Source organism: Cololabis saira, chromosome 13 (assembly GCF_033807715.1).
Source record: "Cololabis saira isolate AMF1-May2022 chromosome 13, fColSai1.1, whole genome shotgun sequence".
NCBI classification, from domain to species: domain Eukaryota; kingdom Metazoa; phylum Chordata; class Actinopteri; order Beloniformes; family Belonidae; genus Cololabis; species Cololabis saira.
Window position 1 is genome coordinate 46,975,691 of NC_084599.1, and position 17,501 is coordinate 46,993,191.

General features: G+C 49.0%; 1 protein-coding gene and 1 non-coding gene across 2 annotated transcripts in view; both read left to right on the forward strand.

Moving 5' to 3' along the window:
• Nucleotides 1-658: 658 nt before the first annotated feature.
• On the forward strand, nt 659-731 carry trnak-uuu (transfer RNA lysine (anticodon UUU)). Its single transcript has one exon. It is a non-coding gene; the product is annotated as a tRNA-Lys (tRNA).
• Nucleotides 732-842: 111 nt separating this feature from the next.
• LOC133458725 (NLR family CARD domain-containing protein 3-like) overlaps nt 843-17,501 on the forward strand; it is a 38,376-nt gene continuing 21,717 nt past the window's right edge. The window contains exons 1-9 of the mRNA XM_061738928.1: nt 843-924; nt 2,169-2,349; nt 2,475-2,612; nt 4,155-4,233; nt 4,832-5,036; nt 5,728-7,573; nt 7,869-8,042; nt 8,637-8,810; nt 9,001-9,171. Coding sequence (XP_061594912.1) covers nt 2,213-2,349; nt 2,475-2,612; nt 4,155-4,233; nt 4,832-5,036; nt 5,728-7,573; nt 7,869-8,042; nt 8,637-8,810; nt 9,001-9,171 — 2,924 coding nt within the window. The 5' untranslated portion in view covers nt 843-924; nt 2,169-2,212. The remainder of the gene's footprint in view (nt 925-2,168; nt 2,350-2,474; nt 2,613-4,154; nt 4,234-4,831; nt 5,037-5,727; nt 7,574-7,868; nt 8,043-8,636; nt 8,811-9,000; nt 9,172-17,501) is intronic.

A 17,501-nucleotide genomic window follows, 5' to 3' on the forward strand; every position in this document is an offset into this window, starting at 1 on the left:
AAATATTTCTGTCAAGTAAAAAGAGGAATTATTTAGGACAGCATAGAGCATCACTGGGATATGAAAGTCAACCTGCAGCAGAAGTTGACTGAGATATCCAAACAAGGTTTTAGAGGGACAGAGCAGATGTTGTGTCTACATCGGTGGTGGTAAATCTCTTTAAAACTCTGGTTCTTTGGTCCCTCTCCTCTTCTTCCTCACTACTGATCTGTTCCAGTCCTTGTTCTGGAGCTAGTGATGGTTGATCAGTGGTCCAGCACTGAGAGACGGATGAAAATGCAGGATGATAAGAATTAATTTAACTTTATTCCAGGTAGGATCAGAACTGTATCTCCCATTGTCTGAGCTCACGTTATAGCACATTACGTAGAGTGACACTTGCCAGGGAACCATAATAACAGCAGAAGGGGTCCTTTCCTTTCCTCCGGAATCCAATTAAGTTCAAATACTGGAAAACTGAAGACAGACTTTTTCTGGACAGAAGGACTTCAATGGAAAAAAAACCTGCAAAGTTTAAAGCAGAATTGAGCAGCACTTCCTGTCATGTTTAAGAGGAACAACCACTGAAAGTTCCTCCAGGACTTTTCAAAACCTCTTCAATGTGCCTTATATTTGAAAAAACATGAAGAAAAAGAAGAAACAAAACCTTCCAAATATGACCTGAGTAGCTCAGCTGGTAGAGCATCAGACTTTTAATCCGAGGGTCCAGGGTTCAAGTCCCTGTTCAGGTGGATTAACTGCTGACAGTTATTTCTGACTGTTAATTAATAACATGATCTTCCTCCTCCTATCTGTCCATGTTCCTCCTCCTCTTCCTCAGGTGCAGCTCTGACTCATTCCAGGATCAGTTCAGTTGTGTCTCAGTGGGTTTTGTTCAGACTGCAGAATCTCCATCTTCAACTCTTTGGACTGTTTGAACAAACTGTAAGTTTGAACTTTGTCTTCAGGAACTTTCCTCTTTTTTTCTGATATTTTTAATGGATTTATTTTTGATCTGTTGTAGCCGTTTTGCATGAATGTGATTTATGTTTAATAAGATTAATACGTTTTGTAAGACTTTGGTTTCATACTTGTTCTAACCAGTGACTAGTCACAAAGCAGAATATTGCATTTCTATTGGCTGCTGTATGTAGAATAAATATACGGTAACTCAGTGAAAGTTTACACGTCACTGGACCTTTGAGCTACACAGTCTTTTGACCAGCATACTTTATTTTATTTATAAAAGTTAAGGATTTGGTTCTGTATTTTGTATGATTTTTCAGTTTTTGAAGTAAACATAGAAAAGTAGAACTTTGCGTTAAGACCTTTCCTTTCCGTCATCGGTTTGCTGCGTGTAAAAACCTTTCTGGTCCAGAGCTGGTGAGGCAGCTGCTGCTGCACAGATCAGACACAGTGATGATCAATGATCATTAGTTTTCTTCATCAATCAAACTGTGAGGTGTTTTTATTTCCTGGAATGAAGCTTTCGTCTCCAGCATTAAAGTCAGTTTGGTTCCTGGAAGAAGTTGTTCTTTGGTGCTTGTGTAACTACTGAAGACGGCGTATTTTCATCCAGAAGTCTTTCTGACTGAACTTCCAATAGCATCAATGTTGACACAGAAGCTCCCAGAGGTTCATGCAGACGGGTCAGAAACAACAGGCCGATTAACTGAAACATTTTTACTGAGACGTAAAAGAAGTTTCTCCTCCAGGTCATAAGAACTTCTTAATCAAGACACACCCAGCACTCTGGACTCTGAACTCTGTCAATCATCACACCTCATATCACATTTATTACTCGTTTGTACTGGATACGGCATGTTTATATCTCCTTATCTTTGCACATTGAACCCTTGTCTCTGCAGATCAACCTCTGAGCTTCCTCACATTTAAGTAACAAGATTTTCAAGTTTCTGTAATAAAAACTCTGTTCACAGAATCACATCATTGTTGTTTCACACTTGTTCCAGCTAGTTAGAGCATGCTAGTCCTGCTGGACTGGATTGGTGGAGGACAGGCTGATTATTTTGAGAACCTTTCCAACATTTGAAAGATATTAACATAACAATATTGCCAAGTGACCTCAACTGCTCAGTAGAAACAAAATAATAAAACTCTAGAGGAAGCAACCAGAGCAGGATCAGCTGGTCTGTGAGCAGCACCAGTGATGTGTGTTTCCTCTGCAGGTGAAGGTGTGTGTGTGAGCTGATGTGGACGTGAATTCAGCAGAATGGACCAGTGTGAAGACGGAGAGGACGGAGTCCCTCCCTCTAAAACCTCTCTGTGTGGGGGACATGAGAGTCGGAGCGACCGGTCAATCGGCAGGTCAATTGAATTTAAAGGAGACCAAAGTTCTGCTGTAAAGAGGTGAGTGTATCCAAATGCTGCCAATGATTTATGTTTAATACTTTTAAATAGACTAAATATTTGTATCTGTATAACTTCTTTTTCAAATAATAGAATATGTACATTTAACTTTTATCTTCTATCAGGATCCATCAGAAAGGAGACTCTCTTGAACCTGAACCCAGCTGTTTGTCCTTGAAGAGCGACCGGTCAAAGGGCTTTTTATTTGACTTTAAGAACTGGTTCATGAACTTTAAAGGAGACCAATGTTCTCCTTCAGAGAGGTGAGATGTATTTAAACACATTAAATGTATTTAAATCAGTCCTCATGTTAGTAAATGTCCACATGTTTCTTCCTGAGTAGATGGTGTAGTCCTGGACCCCTGTGGTCCTCCATCACCTGATGGTGATCTGAGCTTCCTCCTCATAGATCTTCATCTCCTGTCAGGAGCTTTTTCCTCTGGTCGACACATCTGGAGGTCTCACCTTCCAGAGGACTGATCCTGGTGATGGTCCAGAGTTCCTCTTACTGATGATGGTCCAGAGTTCCTCTTACTGATCCTGATGATGGTCCAGAGTTCCTCTTACTGATCCTGATGATGGTCCAGAGTTTCTCTTACTGATCCTGATGATGATCCAGAGTTCCTCTTACTGATCCTGATGATGGTCCAGAGTTCCTCTTACTGATGATGGTCCAGAGTTCCTCTTACTGATCCTGATGATGGTCCAGAGTTCCTCTTACTGATCCTGATGATGGTCCAGAGTTCCTCTTACTGGTCCTGATGATGGTCCAGAGTTCCTCTTACTGATGATGGTCCAGAGTTCCTCTAACTGATCCTGATGATGTTCCAGAGTTCCTCTTACTGATGATGGTCCAGAGTTCCTCTTACTGATCCTGATGATGGTCCAGAGTTCCTCTTACTGATCCTGATGATGGTCCAGAGTTCCTCTTACTGGTCCTGATGATGGTCCAGAGTTCCTCTTACTGGTGATGATCCAGAGTTCCTCTTACTGATCCTGATGATGGTCCAGAGTTCCTCTTACTGATGATGGTCCAGAGTTCCTCTAACTGATCCTGATGATGTTCCAGAGTTCCTCTTACTGATGATGGTCCAGAGTTCCTCTTACTGATCCTGATGATGGTCCAGAGTTCCTCTTACTGATCCTGATGATGGTCCAGAGTTCCTCTTACTGATCCTGATGATGGTCCAGAGTTCCTCTAACTGATCCTGATGATGTTCCAGAGTTCCTCTTACTGATGATGGTCCAGAGTTCCTCTTACTGATCCTGATGATGGTCCAGAGTTCCTCTTACTGATCCTGATGATGGTCCAGAGTTCCTCTTACTGATCCTGATGATGGTCCAGAGTTCCTCTTACTGATCCTGATGATGATCCAGAGTTCCTCTTACTGATCCTGATGATGGTCCAGAGTTCCTCTTACTGGTCCTGATGATGGTCCAGAGTTCCTCTTACTGGTCCTGATGATGGTCCAGAGTTCCTCTTACTGATGATGATCCAGAGTTCCTCTTACTGATCCTGATGATGGTCCAGAGTTCCTTAGCTGCTTCATGTCTCCATCAGTTGTCCGTCTTCTTGATCTCTAACGTTTCTTGGAGCAGAACTGGATCTTGTGAACGTGTGAATGAGCAGAGCTCTCACTGAGGTCACATGTTCTCGGTGGATCAGCAGGACTAGTCAACCTTCACCACCACCAGTCCTCTGATGGACTGTCCTCATCCCAACAGGACTTCATGGACCTTCAGCTGCTGTTTGTCTCTGTGAGGACAGACATGATGTGAGCTAATTCTTCCTTGTTCCTCCACAGAGTGGACCAGCAGATCTCAGAGTCCCCCAGCGGTCCGTCTGTCCAGCAGCATCAGACCCAGCTGGACTCCGTGTTTCAGGTCTGTCCATGAACAACAACTGTCTCCATCTGTCCTGATGTCCATCTGCATGCTGGTCTCTGGAGACCAGTGGACTGTCAGTCTGTCCATCATGGACCTGATGTTTGTCTCCATGCTGGTCTCTGGAGACCAGTGGACTGTCAGTCTGTCCATCATGGACCTGATGTTTGTCTCCATGCTGGTCTCTGGAGACCAGTGGACTGTCAGTCTGTCCATCATGGACCTGATGTTTGTCTCCATGGTGGTCTCTGGAGACCAGTGGACTGTCAGTCTGTCCATCATGGACCTGATGTTTGTCTCCATGCTGGTCTCTGGAGACCAGTGGACTGTCAGTCTGTCCATCATGGACCTGATGTTTGTCTCCATGGTGGTCTCTGGAGACCAGTGGACTGTCAGTCTGTCCATCATGGACCTGATGTTTGTCTCCATGCTGGTCTCTGGAGACCAGTGGACTGTCAGTCTGTCCATCATGGACCTGATGTTTGTCTCCATGCTGGTCTCTGGAGACCAGTGGACTGTCAGTCTGTCCATCATGGACCTGATGTTTGTCTCCGTGGTTTCAGTCTGGTTGTGTCCTTTATGTGGTCTTCTGTTCCAGCTGCTGGAGGACGACATCATCATGTTTGTGAAGGACGAGCTGAAGAAGATCCAGAGGGGTCTGAGTCCAGATTACCCAGAATCCTTAGAGCATGTGTTGCAGGGTGAGGGTGAAGAGCAGAGGAGCAGAGAGGCGTTTGTGAAGATCACAGTGAACTTCCTGAGGAGAATGAAGCAGGAGGAGCTGGCTGAGCGTCTGCAGAGCAGTAAGAGGATTTCTCTGAACATTAAAGCTGCTGGATAAATTACACACAACATTCACAGATCAGTCATAACATTAAACCCATGTTGTTCCCACAATGTTCTGCTGGAATCAGATCTGCATTCTTGATCCACATGAAGGTTGTTTTGACCGTTGACACCCAGCTAAACATTTCTGCAGACCAGTCACCCCCACATGGTCCCAGCACCCCCAGTAGCACCTCCATGTACAGGACAGCAGTAGACCTCAATAAATATGTTTAACCAACCAACACCACAAGATAACTGGAAGATTGTAGTCCTGGTTTTCCTCTTCCAGGAATCCTGCTGAATTCAAGATTGTCTTGATGGTTCTACAGATTATTGGATCAGATCTCTTCTGGTGTTTTCCAATCCTAAACCTGGAAAACTTCACAGACACCACAACAATAACAAGAACACAACAACCCACAAACCCACAACCCACCAGGGCTGTACTGCTAACATCCTGGTACTAGAAACTCCAGGACTCCAGATGTTCTTGTCACTTCCACGTCCTGAATGTTCAGAGGTGTTTTGGTGGTAAAAGTGATTCTACTCAGTATTGGACAGCTCATCGTAACGTTAGAGTTGATCAGTGTCGGTTCACATCCTGATTCTTTAGGAGAATGAAGTTGAACTTTCATTAATTGGTTTGTTTTTTCCACTTTTATTAAGGTACTTTTGCTGAAGTTTGTGAAAAGCGGCTGAAGTCTAAGCTGAAGGAGAAGTACCAGTGTGTTTCTGAGGGGATTGCTAAAGCAGGAAACCCAACCCTTCTGGAGCAGATCTACACGGAGCTCTACATCACAGAGGGAGGGACCGGAGAGGTCAACAAAGAACATGAAGTCAGACAGATTGAAGCAGCTTCCAGGAAACCACACAGAGCAGAAACAGCCATCAGACAGGTAGACATCTTTAAACTCCCATCTGGAAGAGATGAACCAATCAGAACAGTGATGACGAAGGGAGTGGCCGGCATCGGGAAAACAGTCCTAACACAGAAGTTCAGTCTGGACTGGGCTGAAGGCAGAACCAATCAGGACATCCAGTTCCTGCTTCCATTCACCTTCAGACAGCTGAATGTGCTGAGAGAGGAGAAGTTCAGCTTGCTGGAACTAGTTCATCACTTCTTCTCTGAAACCAAAGGAATCTGCAGCTTTGTAGACTTCCAGGTCGTGTTCATCTTTGACGGTCTGGATGAGAGTCGACTTCCTCTGGACTTCCACAACAATAAGGACCTGACTGATGTTACAGAGTCCACCTCAGTGGACGTGCTGCTGACAAACCTCATCAGGGGGAACCTGCTTCCTTCTGCTCGTCTCTGGATCACCACACGACCCGCAGCAGCCGATCAGATCCCTCCTGAGTGTGTCTCCATGGTGACGGAGGTCAGAGGGTTCACTGACCCACAGAAGGAGGAATACTTCAGGAAGAGGTTCAGAGAAGAGGAGCAGACCAGGATCATCTCCCACATCAAGACATCACGGAGCCTCCACATCATGTGCCACATCCCAGTCTTCTGCTGGATCACTGCTACGGTCCTGGAGAACGTCCTGGAGAACGTCCTGGAGAACGTCCTGGAGAACGTCCTGGAAACCAGAGAGGGAGGGGAGCTGCCCAAGACCCTGACTGAGATGTACATCCACTTCCTGGTGGTCCAGGCCAAACTGAAGAAGGTCAAGTATGACGGAGGAGCTGGGACGGATCCACACTGGAGTCCAGAGAGCAGGAAGATGGTGGAGTCTCTGGGAAAACTGGCTTTTGAGCAGCTGCAGAAAGGAAACCTGATCTTCTATGAATCAGACCTGACAGAGTGTGGCATCAATATTGGAGAGGCTTCAGTGTACTCAGGAGTGTTCACCCAGATCTTTAGAGAGGAGAGCGGCCTGTACCAGGACCAGGTCTTCTGCTTCATCCATCTGAGTGTCCAGGAGTTTCTGGCTGCTCTTCATGTCCATCAGACCTTCATCAAGTCTGGAGTCAACCTGCTGGAGGAAGAGAAGAACACAGAGACTGACCTCTATCAGACAGCTGTGGACAAGGCCTTACAGAGTCCCAACGGACACCTGGACTTGTTCCTGCGCTTCCTCCTGGGTCTCAAACTGGAGACCAATCAGAACCTCCTACGAGGTCTGATGGAACCAAAACAAAGAACTTCCCTGACCTTTCAGAACCTCCTACGAGGTCTGATGACATCAAACCAAAGGAGTTCACAGAACAATCAGGAAACAGTTAAATACATCAAGGAGAAGATCAGTGAGGATCTGTCTGCAGAGAGAAGCATCAACCTGCTCCACTGTCTGAATGAACTGAACGATGGTTCTCTGGTGGAGGAGGTCCAACAGTCCCTGAGGTCTGGACGTCTCTCCACAGATAAACCGTCTCCTGCTCAGTGGTCGGCTCTGGCCTTCATCTTACTGTCATCAGAAGATCTGGAGGTGTTTGACCTGAAGAAGTTCTCAGCTTCAGAGGAGGCTCTACGGAGGCTGCTGCCGGTGGTCAAAGCCTCCAAGAAAGCTAAGTAAGGACGAACACGGACACATCTGTTTTAGTTACAATCACATGTTCTTGGAGGAAACCAGTTAAATTCACTGTTCAACTAAGTTCAGGTTCATGTGGGACCAGTTCTCCTCAATGATTCATCTCAGGAAACTTTACATGCAGAGAAGAGAAATTTAGCGATAACTACGATCAATATTTATTGATTATTATTTGAAATAATCAGCATTAGTTAATATTATATAATTTATTTATTTGTTAAATGGCATAATCACCTTTTAAATGACCTCATGATCTCTCTTTAATCTCCTCTGCAGGTTGAGTGACTGTAACCTCTCAGGGAACATCTGTCCACTTCTGTCCTCAGTTCTCAGCTCTCAGTCCTCCAGTCTGACAGAACTGGACCTGAGCAACAACGACCTGCAGGGTTCTGGCCTGGAGCAGCTGTGTCCTGGACTGGAGAGTCCACACTGTCACCTGGAGTCTCTCAGGTCAGAATCCACCAAGTGTCCAACCGTTGACCTATAGAACTGTTTGGTTGTTTTATTAGATCCCCGTTAGCTGCTGACCTTTCACAGCAGTTTCTCTGGGGTCTCATCAGAATCATCAGCTGAATTACAACATTATCATCAATTCAAATACATAAATATAATGTTCACATCTCAGAGACAACAGACACTAGGACACCTGCTCAAAGTACAAAAACTAACATCATTATAATCAGCACAATGGCATTATGACTATACATTCCCTCTATTTAAACTCAGGAATTACATGTTTTCATCACACTATCAAACAAGATATTAAGAAAAAAACAATCAATAGCTCATTTATCAACAGTGCATTTTATTCTCCCTGAGTAAACATAAATTACTTGAGCTTCTTCTTAAAGCTTACCATATTATTATCTCCAATCCAAACCTCGCCAACATCGCTCTGGGATCCATTGTCTTCTTTTTTAAGTTACTTCTACATGGAGGCAACAGAAGACCACCTGCAGAGTTTGAGTTGTCTTGTTCATGAAGTGTTAAACAACATAAACTTTCCTAAATAACCCATTAATTTCTATTTAATCTCCTCTGCAGGTTGAGTGGCTGTAACCTCTCAGGGAACATCTGTCCACTTCTGTCCTCAGTTCTCAGCTCTCAGTCCTCCAGTCTGACAGAACTGGACCTGAGCAACAACGACCTGCAGGATTCTGGACTGGAGCAGCTGTGTCCTGGACTGGAGAGTCCACACTGTCACCTGGAGTCTCTCAGGTCAGAATCCACCAAGTGTCCAACTGGTGACCGTTACAACTGTGGTTGATACTGAAGGATTGTTGATGTGTTTCTGCTGATCCTCTGACTTCTCCTTCAGCGCCATCATCAGGTGAACACGAGGACAGAGTCAGCTTTAGTCTCAGAGCAGTTCTCTCAGAGTCTCTGCATGTGTGTTGTGTGTCTGCAGGCTGTCAGGCTGTCTGATCTCAGAGGAAGGAAGTTCTTCTCTGGTCTCAGCTCTGACCTCCAATCCCTCCCACCTGAGAGAGCTGGACCTGAGCTACAACCATCCAGGAAAGTCAGCAGGGAAGCTTCTGTCTAGACTGAAGGATCCCCGCTGGAGACTGGACACTCTCAGGTAGGACACTCTCAGGTAGGACACTCTCAGGTAGGACACTCTCAGGTAGGACACTCTCAGGTAGGACACTCTCAGATAGGACACACTCAGGTAGAACACTCAGGTATGACACTCTCAGGTAGGACACTCTCAGGTAGGACACTCAGGCAGGACACTCTCAGGTAGGACACTCTCAGGTAGGACACACTCAGGTAGGACACTCTCAGGTAGGACACTCTCAGGTAGGACACACTCAGGTAGGACACTCTCAGGTAGGACACTCTCAGGTAGGACTCTCTCAGGTAGGACACTCTCAGGTAGGACACTCTCAGGTAGGACACTCTCAGGTAGGACACACTCAGGTAGGACACTCAGGTAGGACACACTCAGGTAGGACACCCTCAGGTAAGACACTCTCAGGTAGGACACACTCAGGTAGGACACTCTCAGGTAGGACACTCTCAGGTAGGACACTCTCAGGTAGGACACTCTCAGGTAGGACACTCTCAGGTAGGACACACTCAGGTAGGACACTCAGGTAGGACACTCTCAGGTAGGACACTCTCAGGTAGGACACTCTCAGGTAGGACAATCTCAGGTAGGACACTCTCAGGTAGGACACTCAGGTAGGACACTCTCAGGTAGGACACTCAGGTAGGACACTCAGGTAGGACACACTCTCAGGTAGGACACTCAGGTAGGACAATCTCAGGTAGGACACACTCAGGTAGGACACACTCAGGTAGGACACTCTCAGGTAGGACACACTCAGGTAGGACACTCTCAGGTAGGACACTCTCAGGTAGGACACACTCAGGTAGGACACTCAGGTAGGACACTCTCAGGTAGGACACTCAGGTAGGACACTCAGGTAGGACACACTCTCAGGTAGGACACTCAGGTAGGACAATCTCAGGTAAGACACACTCAGGTAGGACACACTCAGGTAGGACACTCTCAGGTAGGACACTCAGGTAGGACACTCTCAGGTAGGACACTCTCAGGTAGGACACTCTCAGGTAGGACACTCTCAGGTAGGACTCTCAGGTAGGACACTCTCAGGTAGGACACTCTCAGGTAGGACACACTCAGGTAGGACACTCTCAGGTAGGACACTCAGGTAGGACACTCTCAGGTAGGACACACTCAGGTAGGACACTCAGGTAGGACACTCTCAGGTAGGACACTCAGGTAGGACACTCTCAGGTAGGACACTCTCAGGTAGGACACTCTCAGGTAGGACACTCTCAGGTAGGACACTCTCAGGTAGGACACTCTCAGGTAGGACACACTCAGGTAGGACAATCTCAGGTAGGACACACTCAGGTAGGACACACTCAGGTAGGACACTCAGGTAGGACACTCTCAGGTAGGACACTCTCAGGTAGGACACACTCAGGTAGGACACACTCAGGTAGGACACTCTCAGGTAGGACACTCTCAGGTAGGACACACTCAGGTAGGACACACTCAGGTAGGACACTCTCAGGTAGGACACTCAGGTAGGACACTCTCAGGTAGGACACACTCAGGTAGGACACTCAGGTAGGACACTCTCAGGTAGGACACTCAGGTAGGACACACTCTCAGGTAGGACACACTCAGGTAGGACACTCTCAGGTAGGACACACTCAGGTAGGACACTCTCAGGTAGGACACTCTCAGGAAGGACACTCTCAGGTAGGACACTCTCAGGTAGGACACTCGGGTAGGACACACTCAGGTAGGACACTCAGGTAGGACACTCTCAGGTAGGACACTCTCAGGTAGGACACTCAGGTAGGACACACTCAGGTAGGACACCCTCAGGTAAGACACTCAGGTAGGACACTCAGGTAGGACACTCTCAGGTAGGACACTCTCAGGTAGGACACTCTCAGGTAGGACACTCTCAGGTAGGACACACTCAGGTAGGACACTCTCAGGTAGGACACACTCAGGTAGGACACTCTCAGGTAGGACACTCTCAGGAAGGACACTCTCAGGTAGGACACTCTCAGGTAGGACACTCGGGTAGGACACACTCAGGTAGGACACTCAGGTAGGACACTCTCAGGTAGGACACTCTCAGGTAGGACACTCAGGTAGGACACACTCAGGTAGGACACCCTCAGGTAAGACACTCAGGTAGGACACTCTCAGGTAGGACACTCTCAGGTAGGACACTCTCAGGTAGGACACTCTCAGGTAGGACACTCTCAGGTAGGACACTCTCAGGTAGGACACACTCAGGTAGGACACCCTCAGGTAAGACACTCTCAGGTAGGACACTCAGGTAGGACACTCTCAGGTAGGACACTCTCAGGTAGGACACTCTCAGGTAGGACACTCTCAGGTAGGACACTCTCAGGTAGGACACTCTCAGGTAGGACACTCTCAGGTAGGACAATCTCAGGTAGGACACTCAGGTAGGACACTCAGGTAGGACACTCTCAGGTAGGACACACTCAGGTAGGACACACTCAGGTAGGACACTCTCAGGTAAGACACTCAGGTAGGACACTCTCAGGTAGGACACTCAGGTAGGACACTCTCAGGTAGGACACTCAGGTAGGACACTCTCAGGTAGGATACTCAGGTAGGACACACTCAGGTAGGACACTCTCAGGTAGGACACTCTCAGGTAGGACACTCAGGTAGGACACTCTCAGGTAGGACACTCAGGTAGGACACTCTCAGGTAGGACACTCTCAGGTAGGACACACTCAGGTAGGACACTCTCAGGTAGGACACTCTCAGGTAGGACACTCAGGTAGGACACTCTCAGGTAGGACACTCAGGTAGGACACACTCAGGTAGGACACTCTCAGGTAGGACACTCTCAGGTAGGACACTCGGGTAGGACACTCTCAGGTAGGACACTCTCAGGTAGGACACTCTCAGGTAGGACACTCTCAGGTAGGACACTCTCAGGTAGGACACTCTCAGGTAGGATACTCAGGTAGGACACTCTCAGGTAGGACACTCTCAGGTAGGACACACTCAGGTAGGACACTCTCAGGTAGGACACACTCAGGTAGGACACACTCAGGTAGGACACTCTCAGGTAGGACACTCTCAGGTAGGACACTCTCAGGTAGGACACTCGGGTAGGACACTCTCAGGTAGGACACTCTCAGGTAGGACACTCTCAGGTAGGACACTCTCAGGTAGGACACTCTCAGGTAGGATACTCAGGTAGGACACTCTCAGGTAGGACACTCTCAGGTAGGACACACTCAGGTAGGACACTCTCAGGTAGGACACACACAGGTAGGACACACTCAGGTAGGACACTCTCAGGTAGGACACTCTCAGGTAGGACACACTCAGGTAGGACACTCAGGTAGGACACTCAGGTAGGACACTCTCAGGTAGGACACTCAGGTAGGACACTCTCAGGTAGGACACTCTCAGGTAGGACACTCTCAGGTAGGACACACTCAGGTAGGACACACTCAGGTAGGACACTCTCAGGTAGGACACTCTCAGGTAGGACACTCTCAGGTAGGACACTCTCAGGTAGGACACTCTCAGGTAGGACACTCTCAGGTAGGACACTCTCAGGTAGGACACTCAGGTAGGACACACTCAGGTAGGACACACTCAGGTAGGACACTCAGGTAGGACACTCTCAGGTAGGACACTCTCAGGTAGGACACTCAGGTAGGACACTCAGGTAGGACACTCTCAGGTAGGACACTCTCAGGTAGGACACTCAGGTAGGACACTCAGGTAGGACACTCTCAGGTAGGACACACTCAGGTAGGACACTCTCAGTTAGGACACACTCAGGTAGGACACTCTCAGGTAGGACACACTCAGGTAGGACACTCTCAGGTAGGACACTCTCAGGTAGGACACTCTCAGGTAGGACACACTCAGGTAGGACACTCTCAGGTAGGACACTCTCAGGTAGGACACACTCAGGTAGGACACACTCTCAGTTAGGACACACTCAGGTAGGACACTCTCAGGTAGGACACTCTCAGGTAGGACACTCTCAGGTAGGACACTCTCAGGTAGGACACTCTCAGGTAGGACACACTCAGGTAGGACACTCTCAGGTAGGACACTCTCAGGTAGGACACACTCAGGTAGGACACACTCAGGTAGGACACTCAGGTAGGACACACTCAGGTAGGACACTCTCAGGTAAGACACTCAGGTAGGACACTCTCAGGTAGGACACTCAGGTAGGACACTCTCAGGTAGGACACTCAGGTAGGACACTCTCAGGTAGGATACTCAGGTAGGACACACTCAGGTAGGACACTCTCAGGTAGGACACTCTCAGGTAGGACACTCAGGTAGGACACTCTCAGGTAGGACACTCAGGTAGGACACTCTCAGGTAGGACACTCTCAGGTAGGACACACTCAGGTAGGACACTCTCAGGTAGGACACTCTCAGGTAGGACACTCGGGTAGGACACTCTCAGGTAGGACACTCTCAGGTAGGACACTCTCAGGTAGGACACTCTCAGGTAGGACACTCTCAGGTAGGACACTCTCAGGTAGGATACTCAGGTAGGACACTCTCAGGTAGGACACTCTCAGGTAGGACACACTCAGGTAGGACACTCTCAGGTAGGACACACTCAGGTAGGACACACTCAGGTAGGACACTCTCAGGTAGGACACTCTCAGGTAGGACACTCTCAGGTAGGACACTCGGGTAGGACACTCTCAGGTAGGACACTCTCAGGTAGGACACTCTCAGGTAGGACACTCTCAGGTAGGACACTCTCAGGTAGGACACTCTCAGGTAGGACACTCTCAGGTAGGACACACTCAGGTAGGACACTCTCAGGTAGGACACACACAGGTAGGACACTCTCAGGTAGGACACTCTCAGGTAGGACACACTCAGGTAGGACACTCAGGTAGGACACTCAGGTAGGACACTCTCAGGTAGGACACTCTCAGGTAGGACACACTCAGGTAGGACACTCTCAGGTAGGACACTCTCAGGTAGGACACACTCAGGTAGGACACTCAGGTAGGACACTCAGGTAGGACACTCTCAGGTAGGACACTCAGGTAGGACACTCTCAGGTAGGACACTCTCAGGTAGGACACTCTCAGGTAGGACACTCTCAGGTAGGACACACTCAGGTAGGACACTCTCAGGTAGGACACTCTCAGGTAGGACACTCTCAGGTAGGACACTCTCAGGTAGGACACTCTCAGGTAGGACACTCTCAGGTAGGACACTCTCAGGTAGGACACTCAGGTAGGACACACTCAGGTAGGACACACTCAGGTAGGACACTCAGGTAGGACACTCTCAGGTAGGACACTCTCAGGTAGGACACTCAGGTAGGACACTCAGGTAGGACACTCTCAGGTAGGACACTCTCAGGTAGGACACTCAGGTAGGACACTCAGGTAGGACACTCTCAGGTAGGACACACTCAGGTAGGACACTCTCAGTTAGGACACACTCAGGTAGGACACTCTCAGGTAGGACACACTCAGGTAGGACACTCTCAGGTAGGACACTCTCAGGTAGGACACTCTCAGGTAGGACACACTCAGGTAGGACACTCTCAGGTAGGACACTCTCAGGTAGGACACACTCAGGTAGGACACTCTCAGGTAGGACACTCTCAGGTAGGACACTCTCAGGTAGGACACTCTCAGGTAGGACACTCTCAGGTAGGACACACTCAGGTAGGACACTCTCAGGTAGGACACTCTCAGGTAGGACACACTCAGGTAGGACACACTCAGGTAGGACACTCAGGTAGGACACACTCAGGTAGGACACACTCAGGTAGGACACTCAGGTAGGACACACTCAGGTAGGACACACTCTCAGTTAGGACACACTCAGGTAGGACACACTCAGGTAGGACACTCTTTGGTAGGACACTCTCAGGTAGGACACTCTCAGGTAGGACAATCAGGTAGGACACTCTCAGGTAGGACACTCAGGTAGGACACTCTCAGGTAGGACACTCAGGTAGGACACACTCAGGTAGGACACTCTTTGGTAGGACACTCTCAGGTAGGACACTCTCAGGTAGGACACACTCAGGTAGGACACTCTCAGGTAGGACACTCTCAGGTAGGACACTCTCAGGTAGGACACTCTCAGGTAGGACACACTCAGGTAGGACACACTCAGGTAGGACACTCTCAGGTAGGACACACTCAGGTAGGACACTCTCAGGTAGGACACACTCAGGTAGGACACTCTCAGGTAGGACACTCAGGTAGGACACTCTCAGGTAGGACACTCTCAGGTAGGACACTCTCAGGTAGGACACACTCAGGTAGGACACACTCAGGTAGGACACTCAGGTAGGACACTCTCAGGTAGGACACTCAGGTAGGACACTCTCAGGTAGGATACTCAGGTAGGACACTCTCAGGTAGGACACTCTCAGGTAGGACACTCTCAGGTAGGACACTCTCAGGTAGGACACTCGGGTAGGACACTCTCAGGTAGGACACTCTCAGGTAGGACACTCTCAGGTAGGACACACTCAGGTAGGACACTCTTTGGTAGGACACTCTCAGGTAGGACACTCTCAGGTAGGACACACTCAGGTAGGACACTCTCAGGTAGGACACTCTCAGGTAGGACACACTCAGGTAGGACACACTCAGGTAGGACACTCTCAGGTAGGACACTCTCAGGTAGGACACTCTCAGGTAGGACACTCTCAGGTAGGACACTCTCAGGTAGGACACTCAGGTAGGACACTCTCAGGTAGGACACTCAGGTAGGACACTCTCAGGTAGGATACTCAGGTAGGACACTCTCAGGTAGGACACTCTCAGGTAGGACACTCTCAGGTAGGACACTCTCAGGTAGGACACTCGGGTAGGACACTCTCAGGTAGGACACTCTCAGGTAGGACACTCTCAGGTAGGACACTCTCAGGTAGGACACTCTCAGGTAGGATACTCAGGTAGGACACTCTCAGGTAGGACACTCTCAGGTAGGACACTCTCAGGTAGGACACACTCAGGTAGGACACTCTCAGGTAGGACACTCTCAGGTAGGACACTCTCAGGTAGGACACTCTCAGGTAGGACACTCTCAGGTAGGACACTCAGGTAGGACACACTCAGGTAGGACACTCTCAGGTAGGACACTCTCAGGTAGGACACTCTCAGGTAGGACACTCAGGTAGGACACTCAGGTAGGACACTCTCAGGTAGGACACTCTCAGGTAGGACACACTCAGGTAGGACAATCTCAGTTAGGACACACTCAGGTAGGACACTCAGGTAGGACACTCTCAGGTAGGACACTCAGGTAGGACACTCTCAGGTAGGACACTCAGGTAGGACACTCTCAGGTAGGACACACTCAGGTAGGACACTCTCAGGTAGGACACTCTCAGGTAGGACACTCTCAGGTAGGACACACTCAGGTAGGACACTCTCAGGTAGGACACTCTCAGGTAGGACACACTCAGGTAGGACACTCTCAGGTAGGACACTCTCAGGTAGGACACTCTCAGGTAGGACACTCTCAGGTAGGACACTCTCAGGTAGGACACACTCAGGTAGGACACTCTCAGGTAGGACACTCTCAGGTAGGACACTCTCAGGTAGGACACACTCAGGTAGGACACACTCAGGTAGGACACTCAGGTAGGACACACTCAGGTAGGACACTCTCAGGTAGGACACTCTCAGGTAGGACACTCTCAGGTAGGACACTCTCAGGTAGGACACTCTCAGGTAGGACAATCAGGTAGGACACTCTCAGGTAGGACACTCAGGTAGGACACTCTCAGGTAGGACACTCAGGTAGGACACTCTCAGGTAGGACACTCAGGTAGGACACTCTCAGGTAGGACACTCAGGTAGGACACACTCAGGTAGGACACACTCAGGTAGGACACACTCAGGTAGGACACACTCAGGTAGGACACACTCAGGTAGGACACACTCAGGTAGGACACTCTCAGGTAGGACACTCAGGTAGGACAATCAGGTAGGACACACTCAGGTAGGACACTCTCAGGTAGGACACTCTCAGGTAGGACACTCTCAGGTAGGACACACTCAGGTAGGACACTCAGGTAGGACACTCTCAGGTAGGACACTCTCAGGTAGGACACTCTCAGGTAGGACACTCTCAGGTAGGACACTCTCAGGTAGGACACTCTCAGGTAGGACAATCAGGTAGGACACTCTCAGGTAGGACACTCAGGTAGGACACTCTCAGGTAGGACACTCAGGTAGGACACTCAGGTAGGACACTCAGGTAGGACACTCTCAGGTAGGACACTCAGGTAGGACACTCTCAGGTAGGACACTCTCAGGTAGGACACACTCAGGTAGGACACTCAGGTAGGACACTCTCAGGTAGGACACTCTCAGGTAGGACACTCTCAGGTAGGACAC